This window comes from Onychomys torridus, chromosome 10 (genome assembly GCF_903995425.1).
Source record: "Onychomys torridus chromosome 10, mOncTor1.1, whole genome shotgun sequence".
Lineage (NCBI taxonomy): Eukaryota > Metazoa > Chordata > Mammalia > Rodentia > Cricetidae > Onychomys > Onychomys torridus.
The window spans coordinates 25925069-25946469 of NC_050452.1; the positions used below are offsets into that span (position 1 = coordinate 25925069).

Genomic DNA, 21401 nt, shown 5'->3' on the forward strand with positions numbered 1-21401 from the left:
GCTAGGGAGATGTCCTGCAGTTAAGGTGCGTTTCCAGAGAACCTGGGTTCAAGTTTAAGCTCACCATAGACTCTCACGCTAGTTCCATGGGCTCTGGCGCCCTCTTCTGACTGCTTCAGACATTGGCGCACAGATACTCAGGCAAAGCAGCATATATAAAAACAAACCAACCTCAGACAGAACAACACCGGCTGGAGAAGAACCTCAAAGGTGAAGAGTGTGCACTGCTCTTGCCGAGGACCATAATTTGTTTCCCAACAACCGCACAGGACAGCTTCAGGGGTCTGGCATCTCATATGCACATAGTCACACACACAAGCACATAACACATAATTTAAAATAATAAATAATAGGGTTGGGGATTTAGCTCAGTGGTAGAGCGCTTGCCTAGCAAGCACAAGGACCTGGGTTTGATCCTCAGCTCAAAAAATAAAAAATAAAAATAAAAAATAATAATAATAAATAATAATAAATCAAAAAACAAAAAAGAAATAAAACTTTAAAAATAACCTCATTGGATATGGTAGCACATACCTGCAATCCCCAGCACTTGGGAGCCCGAGGCAGGAGCATTGCCATATGTTTAAGGCCAGCCACATGACAACAGTCTGTCACAAACAGACAAAAACAAAAACAAAACAAAGACAACAAGAACAAAAACACAAAACAACCCTACTGTGTGCAGGCACTGGTCAGGCATGGAAACCAACTGTGTCTATCAGACTGGGTCCCTGTCCTGTAGGAGCCCACAGATGGAACGTTCCAGACAGGCACATCAACACTTGTACTCTGTGAGAGCAGAGTTTGGATGGAGGCCCTGGCAGACACATGAACCTGCAGGGTGAGAGTATCCTACAGCCTGGGTGTCCGGGAACTTGAAGGAAGCAGGGATTGTTCTGAAATCACGGCAGTCCTGAAGCTGAGCGCTCACCGAGGCTTGTCCTCCATAGTTCATGCGGGAATTTGGTTTCCCAGTGTAAGAATTCTGAGAGGTGTGGGGTCTGTGTGGGTGATGAGGTTGTGGGGGCCTGCTCCACGCTTGGATCAGCACAGCTTTCATGAGATGAGGTTAGCTCTTGCAAGAGTAGACTGTTGTGAGGCATGACCTGCCTCGGGCCTTTCTGCTTTTCACCAAATGAAGTTAGCATGAGGCCCTCACAGGTGTAAACATATGGGCATGTAAATTTCCCAACCCCAGTGTCATAGCAACGGAAAACAGCCTAAAGCAGCCTGCAGAGGGAAAAGGGAACAGGTTCATTGCCGCAGGAGTTGTGCTGACTTCTCCCCAAGCATGGCCTTGAGCTGTGTGTGGATGTGGCCTGGGGAGAAAGGGAAGGGGTGTGGGTCTCACCCAGGTGGTGCTGGCCCATGGAGAGAGCCTTCCTGTTCTGGGTGTCACAAGCCCTGGGTGTTGGAAGTCTGAATCAGGCTGTGTTCCTTCTGAGACTCTGGGCAGAACTTTCTTTGCCTCTTTCTACCCGCTGCCATTTCCCCTTGCTCCTCCACGTCCCTGTCATTCAGCATCTCTGACCCCTGCCTGTAGTCACATAACATTTCCTCTTCTCCGGTTTTCTGTTTTTGAGAGAGTCTCATATCTACTGCCCTGGCCTCAAACTCTCTACACATCCCAGGCTGGCCTCAAACTCCCTACACATCCCAGGCTGGCCTCGAACTCCCTACACATCCCAGGCTGGCCTCAAACTCCCTACACATCCCAGGCTGGCCTCGAACTCCCTACACATCCCAGGCTGGCCTCAAACTCCCTACACATCCCAGGCTGGCCTTGAACTCCCTACACATCCCAGGCTGGCCTTGAACTCCCTACACATCCCAGGCTGGCCTCGAACTCCCTACACATCCCAGGCTGGCCTCAAACTCCCTACACATCCCAGGCTGGCCTCAAACTCCCTACACATCCCAGGCTGGCCTCGAACTCCCTACACATCCCAGGCTGGCCTCGAACTCCCTACACATCCCAGGCTGGCCTCGAACTCCCGGCCCTCCCTCTTCCACAGCCCACTTGCTAGGATGTCAGGAGTCCACACACCACCATGAACGGTTCATGTGGGACCAGCAATTGAGCCCAGGGGTTCCTGCATGCCAGGTGGGCACTGTGAGAACTAAGCTGTATCCCTTCCAGGCTTATTTATTTATATCTTATTATTTTAAAGATTTATTTATTTTAATTTATGTGTATGAGTATTTTGTCTGCATGTATGTATGCCAGGTGCACATGGAGTCCAGAAGAGGGTCTTGGATCCCCTAGAGTTGGAGTTAGTGGTAGTTATTAGCCACGATGCATGTTCTGGAAACTAAATCTGGGTCCTCTGGAAGAGCAGAAAGTGCTCTTAGCCAGTGAGCCATCTCTCCAGTCCCTATACTTAAAAAAGTTTTTTTAGGATCTTGCTATGCAGCCTAGGCTTGACCCTATGCCTCAGTCTCCAAAGTTCTGGGGTGATATTTGTGCGTTACTATGCCCAACCTGTTTGCTCATTTGTGGCAGCTCAGGTTGGCCTGGAGCCTGTGACCCTCCTGCCTCAGATTCTTTTGTTTTTTAAGATTGATTTACTTAAGTATTTTATGTATTTGGGTGTTTTGTAAGCATATACATCTCTGCACCAAAAAGGGTCTCAGAACCCACGGGACTACAGATAATAGACTGTTGTGAGTTGCCATGTGAGTGCTGGGAATTGAACTTAGGACTTCTGGAAGAGCAGCCAGTGCTCTTTACCACTGATCCACCTCTCCAGCCCCTGCTCAGGTTCTTGAGTGCTGGGATTACAGGCATACACCACCATGCCTGTCTTCCTTTTAAATTTTTTTATAAGAACAACAGAGATATTACCGCAGAATTATCTCATCCTAATTTGATGGCATCTATAAAGATCTCATTTCCAAGTAAGGCCCTGATCAGAGGGACCTCAACATATGCTTGGGCAGAACACAACTGCACCAACAAGAGAAAGGTGGTTTTATGGGCATTTCTGAATCGAGCAACTGTGTGAGGGTCACACATCAGGTCAGCAGGTGCCCGGTTACTGCTAGTGTGCTCTGGCCTGCACAAACTCAACATCTCCTGACCTCTGCTGTCCGGACCTCCCCAGCTGTGCTGAGACATCAGTTCTCGGGCTGTGGACATGACTGATTTAGCATCAGATGGATCTAGGTTTCCAAACTGCTTCCTCTCTGGCAACCTTGCTCTGTGACCCTAAGATAGTTACTCAGCCTCCCTGAGTCTCTATCCTGCCTTAGGGAAGCAGCGAGGATCACCCATGCTCCCACACTGCTCACTGCCCAGCAATCACTCCTTCAAATATTAATTATATTAATAAATGTGTGAATGACTGCAAAGCTCCTAGGACCAGCAAATAGTAAGTGCTGAGGGAGTGTATTATATTTCTGGAACCTGCTATCTGCCATAGTTGTTCTCCTTGGCTCTTCAACGGCCTAGATATGTCAATCATAATTGTAATTAATAATATAAGAGCATATGCTAATAATTAATTAGCATTTCTAGGCTCTTTGATTCCAAAAGAAATGTAATTATGAGTTTCTTAATCCACGGATACTATCATATTATACCATCATTATCTCTAGCATATAGATTTGGGGTGAAATATATTTTCCTAGGAATAATCTTCTCTTTCATCAATTTTTAAAAGATTGTGTGTGTGTCATAGCCGTGTGGTGGTGGCCCATGCCCTTAATCCCAGCACTCGGGAGGCAGAGGCAGGTGGATCTCTGTGAGTTCGAGGCCAGCCTGGGCTACAGAGTGAGTTCCAGGACAGGTTCCAAAGCTACACAGAGAAACCCTGTCTCGAAAAACCAAAAACGATTTGTGTGTGTGTGTGTGTGTGTGTGTGTGTGTGTGTGTGTGTGTGCTTGCAGAGGTCAGGAGAGGGTGTGGAAATCCCCTGAAGCTAGAGCTAAGTTTACCTTTCTTGAACCTTGGTTTGTAGAGCCAGGAAGTTGTTAGACATTTAGGTTTGATCTATCAACACTTAGATTGAACCTGGCACAAGGGAGTCCACAACTGTCACTTGGCTGTGACTTAGGCTTCTCAGCTCCTAGCTGGAGCAGCCTGAAAGGGCCCAGTTACCTGGGGGCACCGGATGCAGGGAGTTACAGCCAACCTTTTACCCTGGGGACATCTCACTTGGCAGCCATCTTTATCTCTGGACATAATCCACAAAAGGATTCAGACAAAGGTGGGCTATTGCGTGGATGCCAGGTATTTTTGAGATTGAAGGGCAGCTGTGTGAAGCAGTCTGGGGTAGCAGTGAGTGAAAGGCACATTGGAGATAGGAACTGCTGGCTGGAGGCCAGGAAGAGGCCACTGAGTGTAAAGTGAATGGGTACTGAAAATGGAAAAGTATTGGGGGATCCTTGGCACATGGTCCCTCCCCCTCGTAGGATGCAATGAGTTACTGTGAGTGTGACATGACTCAGGGGCTGCTGCCCCGTGCTCTGTGGAATGCTCCCAGCTTCCCTGTCACATGCAGGCACAGGCACACACGCACACTTCATGCACACATTCATTCTTAATCTCTGCTCTAATCTGGTCACCACTTCTGCCAACCCGGTCAGTAATTACTTGGCAGTAGTGTCCCCTCCTCCTTGGTTGTCACATGAGAATAATTAGAATCCCCAAGTCACCAAGTTTTTGTGATAACGCCCACAAAGCACTCATCCACTATGGTGTACCGGGGACATAACCAGTACTCAGTCACACACCATTTTTCCAGGCTTTGGCAGCTTGTGGAAGTCCCTGAACCACACATGACTTCAGCAAGTAACAAACACACTAGGCCCCTGCCCTCTGCAGACACCCTCCCAAGGGTCCCATCCCAGGGCCCCTCCAGTCACCACAGTGAGGCCGATTAACAAAAACACATAAAATTCCTTTACTTCTGAGTCTCCCCTTGTAAGAGGAGACTGGAAATAAAGGAGATTTAATAAAAAAAAAAATGGCATAATTAGTCAAATACTTCTCGGTTAGGCTCTCTCTTGTGCAGAAAGACCAATCCTGGCCAGCTAATAACCCCAGGGGACCCCAGGGTGGCACCGGGCATGGCTGGGGAAGGCTAGGTGCCAGAGGCTCCCTGGCCGGCCCTTCTGCAGCAGGGAGCCAGACGGGAAGATGGGCGGGGTACGTCACCACCTTAGGAAGTCCCTAAGTAACTTCCAGAGCTTGGTGACCCAGAGATTGGCTCCGAGGTCAGACAGGTACTGGATCTCAGGCGTGAGCATGCGTCGGCAGAGCTGCTCGTGGTGAGGCCCGATGCTCTTCTTGAGGTTGTAACCTAGGATGGACTTGACGCCCAGGGGCTGCCAGGGCTGCATGGCCGAGTCCTGGATGGCCTCGGCGTCCACTGCTTGGCCGCCATCGATGCAGATGCGGCGCATGCGCTCGTTGGCTTGGCGCAGCTCGGCCACCTCGCGCACCATGCGCTCGCGCCCGAAGGCCTCCACCTTTCGCCAGAAGCTGGCATTGAAGTGGTGGTAGAGGCGCGCGTCCAGCAGGTTCCAGGCGGTGGCACGGCGGTACAGCTCACCCGAGAGCCGCGGCACCGGCGAGTCGCGCCGCGCGTTGAGCTTGAAGTACAGCACGTCCTCCAGGTCCCAGCACAGCAGCTCCCGGAGCAGCACCAGAGACTCGTCGAAATACTCCTGCAGCAGCACCAGGTGGAAGCGGCGCTCCACCTCCAGGATGTGCTCCTGCACGCGCGGGCTGCCCGGGTCCAGGCCGCTGTCGTAGCCCAGGTCGAAGAAGAGTAGGTTGCGGAGGTAGTGCGCGTTGTAGCCGCTCGGGTCGTAGTAGCGATCAGGGTCCTGCAGGAACTCTGCCAGCTTGTCGCGGCTCGACAGCTTCCAGGTGAGCGGCACCACGGACCCAAAATAATGGAAGGAGGACTCGAAGAGACGCGCGGGGTCGCGGATGACCGTGATGAAGGCGGCGCCCGGCCGCACCAGCCCGCGCACCTCTTCGTAGTGGAAGCGCATGTGGTTGCAGATGATGTTGAAGCACGCCCCGGGCCGGTAGTCCTGCACCAGGCTGCGTGCGAAGAAGGACGGGTAGTGGAAGTCGTTGCGGCCATTGGGGAAGGCGAACTTGAGCCCATGCTTCTGGCCGAAGCGGAAGAGGATGTTGAGCAGCGTGCTGCTGGCGGTCTTGTGCGTCTTCATGAACACGATGTCTCGCCGAGGTTGGCACCCTCCCGCAGAGCCGTTGACGGGGGTGGCCGTCCCTGGCTCACTGGGAGCAGGGGAGCAGGGCGCTGCGGTCTCTGAGGTCCTGGGGGAGACAGAGGGATGGAGAGAGGTCAGGGGGTTGCAGGTGACAGTACCATCAGAAAGGCTTCGAGGGGCTGCCTGGCAGCCACGACCCACTAATGCAGCCCTGCAGGTTTGAACCCATTGCTTTGTGGGTGCTAGACAAGCACTCTACCAACTGAGATAAAATTTCCCCTGTCTGAAATTTCAGGGGTTTTTGTTTGCTTATGTGTTTTTTTGGGGGGAGGGGGTTTAATCACCTATTGGCAATATTTTTCAGATTACCTTAATATCACTAACTGTGGCACAGGCTGCATCAGATGTGTGCTGAACAGTGTCATGGGGAGAGGGCATAGTCTGGGCGCTTAGGAAGAGGGACACAGTCACGTAGGCCCAAGTTTGAAAAGTTTGAATCCAGGCCCTGTGCCAGGCGAGTGTTTTGGGACAAATCACACTCCATCTCTATCCTGGCCCCCACTGTGGCCCTGTTGGAGCCTCAGATTATACTTCAAGCACTGGACACAGTGATAGGTGACACTCCTGCTCTGTGGGGCAGGCTCTGCCCTTATCTCCACTTCACTGAGGCACACACCGAGCCCTGGGTGGCCCCAAGAGTTCTGCCAGAAGGCCTGCCCCACACAGTATGGTGCCTGTGGTACAGGGTCGCTGTCTAGCAGAAAGCTTCCATCATAGACCGTGAAGATGCCCTGCCCTGCTCCCACGGTTTGACGTCACTCACGTGAAGGCCATGTTGGGGTGCAGCGGGGGTGCCACATAGGAGTAGAGCAGCAACAGGAAACTGGTAAAGAGGGCTCCCAGCACCAGCCCCTTGGCCTTGGACTCCCAGGGCTTCTTCGGCAGCAGAGGCATCTCAGGCAACCGCTAGGTACCGGGCAGAAAGAACACAGGTCAAGAGGTTGGTCTCAGGGAGCCTCCAAGGCAGACAGGCCCTCAACAGGGAGCTGCTTTTGGCAGCTCTGTGGACTCCCTGGCAGGATCCTCACAAGCAGAGCGTTAGAGAGGAAGAAGATAGCAAGCTCAACTCAAGGGGAGGAGGCCAAGGGGTCAGAGAGGAGGCCCTCCTGGCATGGCTCTAACTTTTAACTGGCTAGTAGGGACACGGGTTGTAAGGCCCTTCTTTGTAAGCTACTGGGTTTTATAATGAATGCATTCTGAGGACAAAAGGGGAGGATTCCTCTTGTCCTGTGCGCTGGGCCCTGCTCACAGGGAAGACTAGAATCTTTTCTGTGTCAGAAGGTAGGGCCAGCCTTCCCTGTCCCCTGCACCACCCTCCCTGCTGCAATTAAAAGAAAAAGATATTTAGTTTATAGTTATGTTCCAAATACTGCATGAAATATGCTGGGCGGTGGTGTCATGTGCTTTTAATCCCAGCCCTTGGGAGGCAGAGGCAGGTGGATCTCTGAGTTCGAGGCCAGCCTGGTCTACAGAGTGAGTTCCAGGACAGCCAGGGCTACGTAGAGAAACAAACAGACAAAATTGCTGGCTCACTTTAACAGGGTGCCTTGCTGAGCTTCTGTTGTGGGATTTGTTTGTTTGTTTTGGGGGGGCAGTTTGACCTGGATGCAGTGGCCTTATCCACAGGAGACAGAGATGTGAGTAGTGATGGGTGAGGTCCAAGCTTCAGAACTGGGATCCAGGAGAGAGTTGAGGCCGGGGGGTCGGGAGACTTTCCTACCTCCCTGTAGGGTGTAAAGCCAAGGTCTGAAACTTTCCACTTCTCTCCCAGTGGATGCTCCCAAGCCTCTGAGGCTTCGGGAGGTCATGCACGCTGCCCTGTGACCACACGTGTGGCATGCTACCGAGTGCATCTGGAGGCAGCACAGCCAGGTAGCCTCCACAGGAAAGTTACCTAAGGTGCCCATGACTGCTTACCAAGAGGAGCCCTCCAGGCCCTCCCCCAGAAAAGGTGGCAGCACTTACTGAGCCTGTGGCTCATCAACTTGGAAGTTTGCCTCACAGAAAAGGATGGTGTGAAGCAATGGTCAGAGGAGGAAAGTACTCAGGAGGGATATTTCCCTCCCCTGTGTCAATGAGACATGTATCGTTCATTCTGTAAGGCTGGGGAAAGTGTTTCCAGAGGGCAGTGATGTCAAATGAGGCTCACTGGCCTGTCACTATAGACAAATGTATAAAGTGTACAAAGTCATGTGTGCCAATGGCAACTTGACAAGAGAGAGAGAGAGAAAGAGAGAGAGAGAGAGAGAGAGAGAGAGAGAACTTCAGTATCAGCAAGGGACAAAAGGGACATCATATATACCAGACTCATTCCCAGAAGTCATCTATAGATGAGAATAAAGAGAAAGAGAGAGAGACAGACAGATAGACACACACACAGAAAGAGACAGACAGACAGACAGACAGACACACACACACACACAGAGAGAGAGAGAGAGAGAGAGAGAGAGAGAGAGAGAGAGAGAGGAATGAGCCAACCTGAAAATACAACACGATCTAGTTGCTTGCTAATGTGCTCGAGGCCTGGGTCAATTCCCCAGCAATTAAAAACAAAAAAACCAAGCAAAGCCTGCCATCGGGGAGATTAGGCCAGCCGTAGCTACATGTCCAGTTTGAGACCAGCCTGAACTACATGAGGTCCTGTCTCAGCACATCAACAGAAGGCTGGAGAGATGGCCCAGCCAGTAACCTCTAGGCTCACAGTCAAACACCTGAGAGTGCTTGCTGAGAGGGAGTTCAGTTCCCAGCACTCGTGTTGGGTAGTTCACAACTGCCTGTAACCACAGCTTCCGGGGATCCGATACCAACCTTTAGACACCGTGGGCGCACACACACTCTCACACACACACACACACACACACACACACACACACACACACACACTTTAGGATAAATAAATCTTAGCCAGATAAGGGCTGCACACATTTAATCCCAGCACTTGGGAGGCAGAGTCAGGCAGATCTCTGTGAGTTCAAGTCCAGCCTGGTCTATAGAGTGAGATCCAGGCCAGCCAGGGCTATCTAGTGAGACCCTGCCTCAAAAACAAAAATCCTAAAAAACAAAAGCAAAACAAAAAAATGTAGAAAATTATAGGGTGATAGGCACACCTCCTCCTAATATATATTACACAATAGTAAAATACAATATATACACACACTTAGGTAAATAAATATGAAAGCCTGGACAAAAAAACCGAAATGCTACTGAAGGGCAGTAGAGAGTGGGTGTACTTTAGCAAAAATGCTTAGAACCAGTGATGCTTCTGATTTTGTACTTTTTATTTTGGAATATTCACACGTGCACAAAGAGATATCTCAGTGGGGCTGGGGAGATATCACAGCCGGCAAAATGCTTGCTAATCAATCATGAGGATGAGTTCAGCTTTCCTACCATCCACACTAAAAAACAAAAGACAGGTCAATGTATATTTGTCGTCCTACTGCTGGGGAGGCGGAGACGGGTAGACGCTGGAGCTCAGTGGCCGCTTAGCCAGTCAGTGTTTCGGTTTAGTGAGAGACCTCACCTCAGAAAGTTTGGTGGATGAAGCTGGCAGCCGTGGTGGCGCACGCCTTTAATCCCAGAACTCAGGAGGCAGAGGCAGGTGGATCTCTGTGAGTTCAAGGCCAGCCTGGGCTACAGAGTGAGTTCCAGGACAGCCAGGGCTGCACAGAGAAATCCTGTCTTGGAAAAACAAACAAGAGTAAGGTGGAGTGCAGTCAAGGAAGAGACTTCATGTTGACCTCTGAACTCCACAAGTATGTGTGTAATATACACATGCAGATACTCACATGAACATGTGCATACACATATGAGATATCTTGGTAACAGCCAAAAACTAAGCATGGACTTCGCTTGTTACATGTCTAAAATGCATTGCCAGGTAGGATTCTGTGCAGTATTTGCAGTGCTCCTGTGTTCTGATTGTGACTTATCACATGAGGCCAGATGTGGAATTTTCCACTTGTGGCATCATCTGGATATTCGAAAAGTTTCAGATTTTAGACCATCTTCCATTTCAAATTTTGGCTTAAGGATACCCAACCTGTGTTCTACATTTCCACAGTCTAATCATCTGACCCATCTGGGGAGAAGTATAAAAATATTTCTCCAAATTACTCATTTTCACAACGGTTGCATTTTAAAAGGGCCATACATACTATTTAATAGGAAAAGGGACAATACACTGCCTCTGCATCAGATTTGAGGGTTTTGTTCTCCCCCAACCCCAAGCAGTGCTGAGATTAACGTAGGGTCTCCAGCATTCCAGGCCAGAACTCTACCACTGACCTATCTATGTACCTGCTCACACTTTAAAGTTTACAAAGTGCAAACCAGATGTGGTGACACAGAACTGTAATCCAGGGGAAAGCTGAAGGTCAAGAATTCAGGCCAGCCTAGGCTACATTGTAAGACAGAGCCTCAAACACAAACTAAACAAAAAACCAGTCAGAGGGAAAGGTGTGGACTTCAACCTCTGCTTTGTTTATTTATTTAGAGACAGGACCTCACTATGTAGTTTTGGCTGTCCTGAAACTCAATATGTAAACCAGGCTGGCCTCGAAGTCACTGAAATCTGCCTGCCTCTGTTTCTCGAGTGCTAGGGCTAAAGGTATTCACCACCACCTCCCAGCAGGACCCCAGCATCTGGAGCCTCAGGGCTGACAAGCGGGGGATTCCCCTCGGAATCTGTTTCTGGTCTATAAATTGGAAAGAAGCTGAGGAGGGGAGTCTGGCTGGGCCCTGGGGAGCCTCCTGAGCGGTCGGTACACTGGTATCATTCAGAGTGTTGGCTGCGACCTCCTGAGCTCTGGGCAAGGTGTAGTGGTGCGGGTCTGGGGAAGCTGCCCACGAACCACAAATCCGCCCGGTGACTTGCGGTGCTCAGGGATGCTGGGCAGGCCCAGCAGAAAGCCAGCTCACAGACCAAGGCTCGGCGCAGAACAGTGAGCACAGGGGCTTAGTTTCTCTGGCCTTAGAGCGATCAAGAGTCTTGTAGCTGGCACTCCGTAAAGACTGAGGGCCCACCCTGCCGCGGCAGCCCCACTCACCCGGGTACTCTCCGAAACTCCGAGAAGCTGCAGTGGCAGAGGTCTACAGTGGAGGACTGGCGGTAGGGGGCAGACCAGCATCCTAAGCTGCCAATCAGGGCCTTTCTGGCCCACCCAGGACAGCATCTTCCCCGACCCGCGAAACATCACTGATTCACTCATTCTCCTGTTTGGGTTTTCGCAGACATCATCAGGTCCCTGCGTGTACTGAGCCCTGATGGGGCCACTAGAATCTCTGCTAGCAACTGACTGACTCCACTCAGTGGGTACCACTGTGTTGTACCATCGCCCCATTTTGTAGATGGAGAGAATGAGGGTATCTGAAGCCTCGGGGAAGGAAGTCACAGGAGTGCAAAGAAGGTCAAGGCACAGCTGGGGCTCTGTCTTTGGAAAGCAGGATTGTCCGACATTGGTGGGCAGAGCTGACAGTCAATATGAAGGGATGGGAAGTAGAAGACCCTGGTGGCTGGTTCTCCTTCGCCAGCCTCCTCAACTATTCAAGGCTCCTCACCCCCTTGCTGCCTGGCCTCTGTGAATTTAGCAAGGAAACTCCTCTCCCAGGCTGTCTCCTCCTGTAGATGGTGGATACACAGTAGTGAAGTCAGGGAAGGCGGGCCCTTCTCTGAGCAAACTGAGGGAAGCCAGGTGCTGGCTAGACCCGGAGTCTGGCTTGACAGAGAACAACCCCAAAGCTACCCGGTTCCAATGCCAGGTGATCAATCCGAGTATTAATTATTAATAGCAATGCCGATTACCCATTGTCATCACTGTTGACCAGGGCCGAGGCCTGCCTCACCCTCACCGGAGAGGTACCCCACCCTCCATGATCAGCTGCAGGTGATTCATCCCAGAGGTGCTTGAGCCTAGCACTTGGTGAATGTTTGAGAAATGACACCCCATGCATGGCCTGGGCATCTGGGGGAAGGGGATGGATAAGATCCTTGGTCAGGCAGCTTACCACCTCAGTGACAGCCACATAGGGAGATAGCCTATGGGTAAGACAGACATTCTGTGAGGGTCATACATGACGTTGATGTCAAAGGCCCCATGAATGTTTGTTTAGCTGTGTAGCTCTGTAGTAAAGAGTTTGCTTAGCACACACAAGCCCCTGGGTTCTGTTTCCAGCACCAAGAATGGTGGTGATGATGATGATGATGATGATGATGATGATGATGACATATATATTATTCCTTGACTGGGTGAGGTAGTATGTGCCTATGATCCAAACTGAGGGTTTTGAGTTGGAGGCCAGAGAGAGTGGACTACAGATCAAGACCTTGTCTCAAAGAGCCAAATAAATAAACTTCCTGTGCCCTACCATGGTTGAGCCACACACGGAAATTATATGAGAGAATCATGCATGTACAAGAACATGCCTGTGAGAGCCACACAAGAGAGCCAGAAAGAGCCAGCACCTGGGCTGGGATATGGTTTTAAGGCGCAACTCTGGAGCCAGGTATGGTGGTACACACCTGTAATCCCAACAACTCGGGAGGTAGAGGCAGGAGGATGGTGAGTTGGAGGACAGACTGGGCTATACAGAGCCACCCTGTTTCAAGAAATTAAATACAAGGCAAGCAAGATGGCTCAGCAGGTAAAGGTGCTTGCTACCAAAACTGACAACCTAAGTTTGATCCCCAGGTCCCAGAAGTCATCCTCTGCCCTCCAGACTCTCACCTCTTCCCCATAATAACTAACTAAATAGAATTTTTAAGTGTTAAGACACACACGCACACATGCATGCTCTTGCTTAGGTTATTTCCCTTTCTGGGTCTTAATTTTTCCCCCAAAATAACACCAGTGTTCTGTCATCATTCGGTCTGAATGTCTCAGATGAACATGAAGCCACAGGGCTGGCACAGGACAGACATCTGCTGAGCTGATAGCTGTTTAGGGTCCTAGCCTGGCCCCATCCAATTGTGTACCCACTAGCCCAAAACAGAGTCTTATAGATAACCAACGTTTCCAGAGAAGCAGAGAGGTCAAACCTCAGAGAAGGCAAGAATATCCTCAAGGTCACACAGCACAGGGGACGCAGGAGGCAAGAGTAGACGCTGAGCTCCCTACCTCCTCTGCCCATGGTGGTGACAGACCCAGGTACTAGGACAGGTACAGATAGCTCCCTTGTCATTTCCTTCATCTATCCCTGTTCTCGTGGGTTACCCCAGCTGCATCTGCCCCATAACTGGTAACAAGCCAGACCCAACATCCTCTAGTTCAGCTAGGACCCAGCAAGACAGAAGGACCCACCCACTACAACCTGCACACGGTGAAACTTGCCCAAGGTGGTAAAGATCCCTGCGAGTGTTGCACAGACCCCCTGCTCTCCGTGCTGGGCCAGAGGGGACACACTCACCTTGGGCTGTGACTAGCTGCCCCTTTCCTCTCCCAACACCCAGGCTGCCTCTGCAGTCAGAGACAAGAATGCTCCAATGATACCCAGCAGGCGGCTGGTTGGCTCCTTCCATCCCCCTCCGGTGCATATGAATATTTATGAGCTCCCTCCCTGGGGATAATGAATGGAATGCCCAGGTGGTGCCCTGGTCTTCTTGCCGCCCTCCAGCTGGACAGCTCAGGGTGATCCCCCCCCCCTCTCTAGACCAGGTAGCTCATTTACCCAAGGGCTCAGCAAAGTTCTATGCGCCCTTGGCTGAAGGGCACAGCTACTGCACGCTTGAAGGCTGGGGGGGGGGGGGGAGGGTGGGGAGGTGAACTGATCCACCTATGAAGGCAGCTCATTCCTGGCTGCTCTGTGGGCCAAGTACCCCCTCAGGCCCATCACAAAAAAAGAAAGTAAGGCAGAGTAGGGAAGAACAAACTCACAGGCCAAATGCGTGCCTGCCAGGAGCTCAGACCTGAAGATGCCAAGACACAGCAGGCATTGAACTTTATCAGCCTTTACAGGAGCCCCAGGGTGACAGCTGAGAAGTCCAGAGGAAGGAAGTGTGGCATCTCAGAGCACGGAGTCCTTCATCAAAGGGTGTATGCCATGCTAGGCAGCCTGCCTGAGCAAGTAATAGACAGCTTTTTTTTTTTTTTTTTTTTTTTTTTTTGCCATTTTGCAGGTTTGGAGTTTGCTGGAGATGCTGTCTGCGGCCTTGGGGTGGGTGGGTGGGTGGGGAGTCAGTACCACTAGGTTCCCTGCTCCTAGCTTGAAATCACACTTAGTCAACACGGTAATCTTAGGTTCAGCTCAGCTTACTCTGAGCTTTGTCCTTCATCAGAGGGACTCCTTAATCCATTCCCCCCTTGATGTTCACACTCTCGTGGTGGCTCAAGGGGAAGGTTCTAAAGACACAAGAGATCACAGTTAATAATTGTGGAAAGCCGGGCTGGTCAAGGTCATCCTCTGCCACCATTCTGTCTACAGAGGCTGTCCATCTTAATAAAGTTCCCCCCCTGGGTTTTTTAAAGAGAAGCCCCTCTCTCCCTTCAGGGCTCTGTTTGCTGTTTCTGATATATTTTGTTCTGTTCCTTTTCCAGTGCTCTCCCACTTCAAAGCCCAGTCTCCAGGCTCTTTCTCCTAATAACTAGTCCCTAAAGGGCACTTCTGGGTCTGCTCTTTTCACAGACCACTCCTGACGGGCCACACAGAGCTAGGCTGGGAGATGGTTTCCTTTTCTTTCTAATGTCCATCGGCTTTTCTGCCTTCTGGGCTGACCTAGTTTGAGGACAGCTTTATGGCGTGGCTCAAACAGCAGGAATGTGATTTATGGAAGTGGACTCTGAGCTACCTAAATGGATAGATAACACCCTCACACTCCTGGTGGGGACTTCCTGCTGTCCCTTCTACATGGTAGGGGCAGGGTGGAGTTCAGGCATGCTGGTAAGGTGGAAGAGGGTGGTGGGTTTGGTAGAGATGGAAATGAAGAAAAACCAGCCCTGTGGAAGGGTTGGAGATGTCTTCCTGGGGCTTGATTTCCTCATATTTCAACTGGTTCTCTCAGCTGATAGTATCCCTTGTTTTCTCTCTCTCTCTCTCTCTCCATATATATATAATTTGTGCATTTATATGTGCACACACATATTTAAATGATGAAAGTAGTATAGGTTCTCAATTATTTCATTTTGTTTTATTTATTGTTTTGGAGACAGGGCTTTCTATGTAGCTCTAGCTGGCCTGGAACTCATTATGTAGACCAGGCTGGCCTCAAAATCATAGAAATCCACTTGCCTCTGCCTCCCAAATTCTGGTTAAATTAAAGGTGTGAACTACAATTAAAAAATAATAATGCTCTGATCCAGTAGGGGGAAGAGGTTGGAAGGGGGTGACCTCAGGAGGTATTCCAATGTCCATAGACCGCTTCCTTTTCTCCATAGTCACAGACTGTAGTTCTCACCTTCCCTTGCGTTGAGGGGGACCCATGTGACTGAATCAGAGCCAGGGAAATATGAGCGTAATGACAGCAAAGGAGGTTAAGGGGCTGGTCTTTGTAGTTTCTTTCCTGAGGTTCACGGACCCTGCACAAGCTACCTTTGTGTGTGTGTGTGTGTGTGTGTGTGTGTGTGTGTGTGTGTGTGTGTGTGTCTTTGACATGGTCTCACTGTGTAGCCCTTGCTGGTCTAGAATTCACTATACAGACCAAGCTGGCCTTGAACTCATAGAGATCATATGCCTTTGCCTCCCACCGGAACTACAGCCACCAAATCACAGCTGGTTAGTTTCTATTGTCAAATTGACACAAGCCTAAACACACCCGGGAAGAAGGACCCTTGGTTGAAGAATTGTCTCCACCTGACTGATCTGCGGTCATATCTGGGGGGCACATTTTCTTGACTGCTAATTGATGTAAGAGGGTCCAGCCCAAAGTGGGAAATACCATGCCTAAGAGGGTGGGCCTGCGAAGGTTGCTGGACTTGAGTGGGAATGAGCCGCTGAACAGTGTTCTCTGTTTCAGCCCTCCTGCCTCAGCTCCTGCCTCAGCTCCCCCAGCAACAGGCTGTAACCGGTAAGCTAAAGCAAATCCTTCCCTCCACACATTGCTTTTGGTCATGGTGTTTATCACAGCAGCAGAAACCTAACTGGGACAGAATTGGTACAGGGAAAACAGAGGTGTTGCTATGACAGACCTGATCATGTCATTTGGGGCAGGGGTGGGGGTAGGGAGACTGTGAAAGTGTTTGGAACTTTGAGCTGGAAAAGGCATGGAGTGCTCAGAGATTGACTCCCTGGTTTGTGGGAAATTGGAAGATAAGATAATGCTAAGAGAAATGGAGGTCATGGAGGCCTGGCGTTCATGCAATATTTAGATTAACACCCTGGAAGTGAAGCCTTTGCTTTACTGGGACAATTGATGCTTGTTAACCAGGGCTGAGAAATCAGGGGCGATTTAGAAGGGACCAGCAGCACTGAGGAAAAATCTTCTGAGAAGTATCTCCTCAGGGTCAGCACACAGTCACTGTGGTCAGGGAGACCAATACTGCACCTCAAGCTGATAGACAATTATCTGTGGGGTATTTTTATCACACAAGAGGGCTCAGCCCACTGTGGGCAGTACCATCCCTAGGCAGAAAGCAAACCACAATAGAGCCTTTGTGTCCATTTCACAGACAAAGAAACTGAGGCCCAGAGGTTAAAAGAGCTGCGTTAGTATACACTGTAAAAAATGAATGTATTCATAAGGGAAAAGCTGTAAATTTGTACTTAGGTTAAAGGGTCTGAGATGATTCAAAATGTAAAGTGTGCTTCCCCAAGGAATGGGGTCACTTACCATCAATAACACATTTTGATTCGGTAAATATAATGTGACTATATATGCGTTCACATTTTACCAGAGTCTGTATTGCTTTGGAAAAATAGTAAAAATTTATAAGTAATGGGCCAGTAAGATGGCTCAGCAGGCAACTATGCTTGTACCTGAGTTTGACCCCCAGCACCCACATGGTGGAGAGAGAGCCAATTCCTGGAAGTTGTCCTCTGACCTACATATCTCTCTCTCTCTCTCTCTCTCTCTCTCTCTCTCTCACACACACACACACACACACACATACACACACACACACACACACCAAATTAAAAAAATAAAAATAGGTTTATTGCCATAAGAGGAATCAGGCCACCCCTCGTTTCTGAAGCAGGCATACTACTCTTTCCACACCTTAGTGGCCTGAATGGAAAGGCCTAGCCAAGGGCAGAAGAGAGCTGGAAAATATGGGGTAGACAGTCTGATTGAGAGAGGTTAGACCTGGACCTGCAAGGATCCAGCAGCTCCTTTACCTTGAGGCTTTCTGGAGTGGAGCGGAGCAGAGCAGAGATGGGGAGTATCACCCAGCAGGGCATTTTGTCTGAACCCTAATTTGCTGGCTCACAGAACCCCTCCAAGCTGGCAGCCCTGGCCTCTTGTCAGCCTTACTCTCCCTTTGCTGGAGTTGCAATGCCAATGGCTCTAGGCCCGGCTGCTGAGTTGGGGTGGTCTTTCATGGTTCCGATGCAGTTCCTCTTTGTTTGTTCGGTTTTCCAGACAGGGTTTCTCTGTGTAGCCCTGGCTGTCCTGGAACTTGCTCTGTAGACCAGGCTGGCCTCGAACTCACAGAGATCCGCCTGCCTCTGCCTCCCGAGTGCTGGGATTAAAGGTGTGCGCCACCACTGCCCGGAGTCAGATGCAGTTCTTAATGTTATAATGTCAACCTGCACCTTCTTTCCTTCCTCCATTTCCCTCGCGTTTCCTCATCCTTTTTCTTTTCCTTTTTCTTTCCCTGCATGTGCACAAGCAAGTGCATGTGCGTGCGTGCGTGCGTGCGTGCGTGCGTGCGTGCGTGTGTGTGTGTCTGGTCTCACTGTGTTAACCAGTTCACTATGTTTCTGGCTGACTTCAAACTGGTTATCCTTATGCCTCAGTTTCCCAATGCTAGGAATATGGGCCTGTGCCACCATGCTAGCAGCCTATTGTGTCAAAGGGCAAACACACAATCACAACACACACACAACACAACCTCTCAGTATTGCATGTTAGCCCCACCTATCAGGTGGAGAAAGGGGCCCAGTAACCATGGCAAAGCCAGAACTTTGAAACACATTCACAGCTCTTTCTGAGACACTCCCCTGCCCATGCAAAATCACCACCCTTCCTGTACCCAAGCAGATCCAAGTACCCAAAGCAGCTCCAGTGGGAGGTGACAAGTCACAGATGTCAGCCAAAAGTCAAGCCACTCCCTTAGTCCTCTAAATACATAGATTCCCCAGGGCTGAGCGCGGAGGAGTCATCAATAAACATCAGTACTTTATAATAGTCCTGCCATACTATTTACAGTCTGAAGATGCATTTGTGTGCATAAACACACAGCACGGTAGAAAAGCTTTTATGGAGGCATTGCTGATGCCATATACAATGCCCAGGATAAGCACATCCATTGCTCTGCTCCTGCGTTCAGGATGCCCTCAGTATAGCCTGCCTCCAGACTTCCCCAGCAGGGTGGTCTTTGGAAAGAGGCTCACTCTTTCCTAACAGACGGCCAGCTATGCTCTCTCTTTCTGGGAAGATCAAAAAGTAGGAGGCACGCAGAGTCCTTGGCTCAGTGCCTGGCACTTAGTAGTAGGTCTGGTTATGATCATGGGCCCCTTAGATCCTTCTAGATCAATATACATGCCACCCTACCCTTCCAATGACCCATGTTTCCCATGTTTTATACCCAACTTGCCTCCACATGCACATTTCACAACCAACAAAATTAAGGCAGACAGAGAGGGCTTGCCCAGTGTCATAGAAAGCCAGGGTACTACTGTGGGCCAAATTTCTCTGCTCTGGAGATGGCTTATGGGAAGGCAGGTAACTCCTGGAAAATTCTATTAGCTCCCACCGGATGATTCCAGATGGTCTCCAATCTGGTGACCCCTGGGGTCACTTCTGCTCCGTCCTGCCTTGTCCTCTCTAGAGTCATGCATATTTCTCACGGAGTCAAAGCAAAGCAGAAGTTTGGCATGCTGGGCAGTGGCGGCACACGCCTTTAATCCCAGTACTTGGGAGGCAGAGGCAGGCGGATCTCTCTTTTCAAGACCAGCCTGGTCTATGGAGCAAGTTTCAGAACTGCCAGAGCTACACAGAGAGAACCTATTCCCCAAAAAAACAAAACAACCAAACGCAAACAACCTTGGCACAGGTCACATCAGGGACCAGAGTCCCACCACTTGTGGGTCATTCTCCCAGGTGAATCACTGCCCTCCTGCACAGGACAGCTGCCTGTGTGCTTTGAAGCTCAGTGAGAGGCACTGTGGGAGACAGACCTATCCATCGCTGGATGACAATTCCCCCCAGAACCCAGTAAGGGAAAGAGATGCTGAGGAAGTAGGCACTCCATGTCCACAGGGAGCTTCCTTTAGGAAGCTATTCCCAAGCAAGAAGTAGACTACAAAGCAGCCTGAGGAGCCAACTGGAAGCACAGCTCTGCTGTCTCTATGCCTGAGGTAACAGCTTGCTCACCAGTGTCTGGCAAAGGGGAGGGTTGATGGAGCCCAAGAAGATCAGAGAAGTAAGACCCCGATTGGGCAGAGGAGTCCTGGGTAAGTCTGGGGTCCTAAAATGGTGACCACAAAAAAATTCCTGTGACTTGGAGTGAACTCAGTCACTTCTGAACTGGGTGACCTTCAGGCAGTCACTGATTCTCCCCAAGCACTGACTAGTTGGATTCTGGAATTCCACATCTCTCTACATAAGTAGCAATGGTACCTTGTAGAGCACAGTATAGAGAGAAGGTTGGGGGGGGGGGGGCTGTGCGGCCTGCAGGACCCTCTGGACCCGAGGCCACTCCCTCCAAAGAGGAAGAGGTTGAGTTCTGACTGGATGGATTTCCCTCCACACCTCTTTCTTCCAGCAGATTTCCATTGCGCCCTCACCATCACCACAGTAACCTCAGGTGTCAGATGTCAGGTCTGCTGCCCTTCCTGAAGTGTGGGTTGCTGCGGCCAGATGTGTGCCTGTCACCATAGACAGCTCGAGAAGGAGGAGGGGGCAGGGGTTCCACTGGGAAGGGACGGTCATGCTCTGTGCTGGCCTCTCACTAAGGAAGCAGACCAACCTGCAGAACCTTTTATGGAGCACCGGCCCAGGACTCCGGAACTGTGAATTGCATATAGGATCTTTCCTGTCCTGTCTGGAGAGTCTCTCCTTGATGGCCTCATCCCCTCAGGGGCACGTGTCCTTCCTCAAGCACAAGAGTCTGTCACTGCCCACGGCCCCCAGTCTCTGCTCTGACAGCGGCTCCGGGAAAGGCAGGAAAGGGGAGATCCCTAACCCTCCTTCTCCACTAGAGCCCAGGCCACGGTGTCCAAGAGGATTAATCATTGATGGACTCACAGTTTCAGCAGAGTGCAGCAGCCAACCTTCTCAAGCCCCACCCATCCCACTTTCAGGACTCCGGGGTCCGGAGCGGGAAGGGCACCCAGAGCGGGGCCAAGTAACCAGCCCGACCCTGCAGCTCTGCACACTCCTTATACCCCTCGCTCGCTGGGCGAGCATGCGATCCCAGTTCGGCTACGGAGGCAGTGTAGGAGGGGTGCTCAGGTAGTAGACTGAGACACCTCCCGACATACCTTAGCCCGGTTCTCCTTGGGCTCGGGGTGGCAGGGGTCGCCCCGGCCCCCGCCGCCGCCGCCGCTGCCGGGGCGCTCACTGGGCGGCGGGGCGCACTCGCCTGGGCCCCGCGCTCTGCCAGGCCTGGTCCATGCCCCCGCCCCGCCGCCGCAGCGGCTGCTGCACCCACTCTCGCCACTCTCAGCCAGGTGAGGCTAGCAGCCTGGCCCGGCCCCTGGCGCCACGGCCAATGGGCGCCACGGCCCCCTCCCCCGTCCTGTCCCCTGCGCGCCTGCTCGAGAGGCACAGAAGCCGTATTCAACTCCCTAGGACGCAGTATCGCGCCCCCGCCGCCCGCCCAACAAGGCTCATTTGTCTTCGATGAGCCAAGGGGACTATTGTCCTGCCAGTCCCAGAAGGGAATAGAGGGTGCCTGGGGCTTGATGGTAGTGTTGGGGAGGGGAGACTGGGCTCAGGGAAAATGCAGCAGGACGAATTGCCAGCCTTTTATTGAGAGCACTGGAGCTCCTGGGGATCCAGTGAAACATAGGTCTTCCCAGCTCCCTCTGTGAAGGCCACGGACACATTTTTGGTATCC

General features: G+C 51.0%; 1 protein-coding gene across 2 annotated transcripts; it reads right to left on the minus strand.

Annotated features, from left to right (window-relative positions):
• Nucleotides 1-4543: 4543 nt before the first annotated feature.
• On the minus strand, nt 4544-21075 carry Gal3st1 (galactose-3-O-sulfotransferase 1). 2 transcript variants are annotated; one of them, XM_036201436.1, is made up of 3 exons: nt 13654-14294; nt 7013-7155; nt 4544-6295 (listed from the first exon to the last, which is right to left on the minus strand). In XM_036201436.1, exons 2-3 carry the CDS (start codon nt 7141-7143, stop codon nt 5155-5157), a joined length of 1272 nt encoding a protein of 423 aa, XP_036057329.1. In that variant the 5' UTR covers nt 7144-7155; nt 13654-14294; the 3' UTR covers nt 4544-5154. The 2 variants fall into 2 exon arrangements, with proteins under 2 accessions (XP_036057329.1, XP_036057328.1); XM_036201435.1 differs by lacking the exon at nt 13654-14294 and adding an exon at nt 20824-21075 and having other exon boundaries at nt 4545-6295.
• Nucleotides 21076-21401: the final 326 nt, after the last annotated feature.

What these genes read in the sequence shown, in the direction of transcription:
- Gal3st1 (XM_036201436.1), bottom strand. Translation starts at nt 7,143, where the DNA reads ATGCCTCTGCTGCCGAAGAAGCCCTGGGAGTCCAAGGCCAAGGGGCTG. An exon ending in CACCCCAACATGGCCTTCAC is followed by an intron (nt 6,296 to 7,012) that starts GTGAGTGACGTC and finishes TGTCTCCCCCAG; the next exon opens with GACCTCAGAGACCGCAGCGC.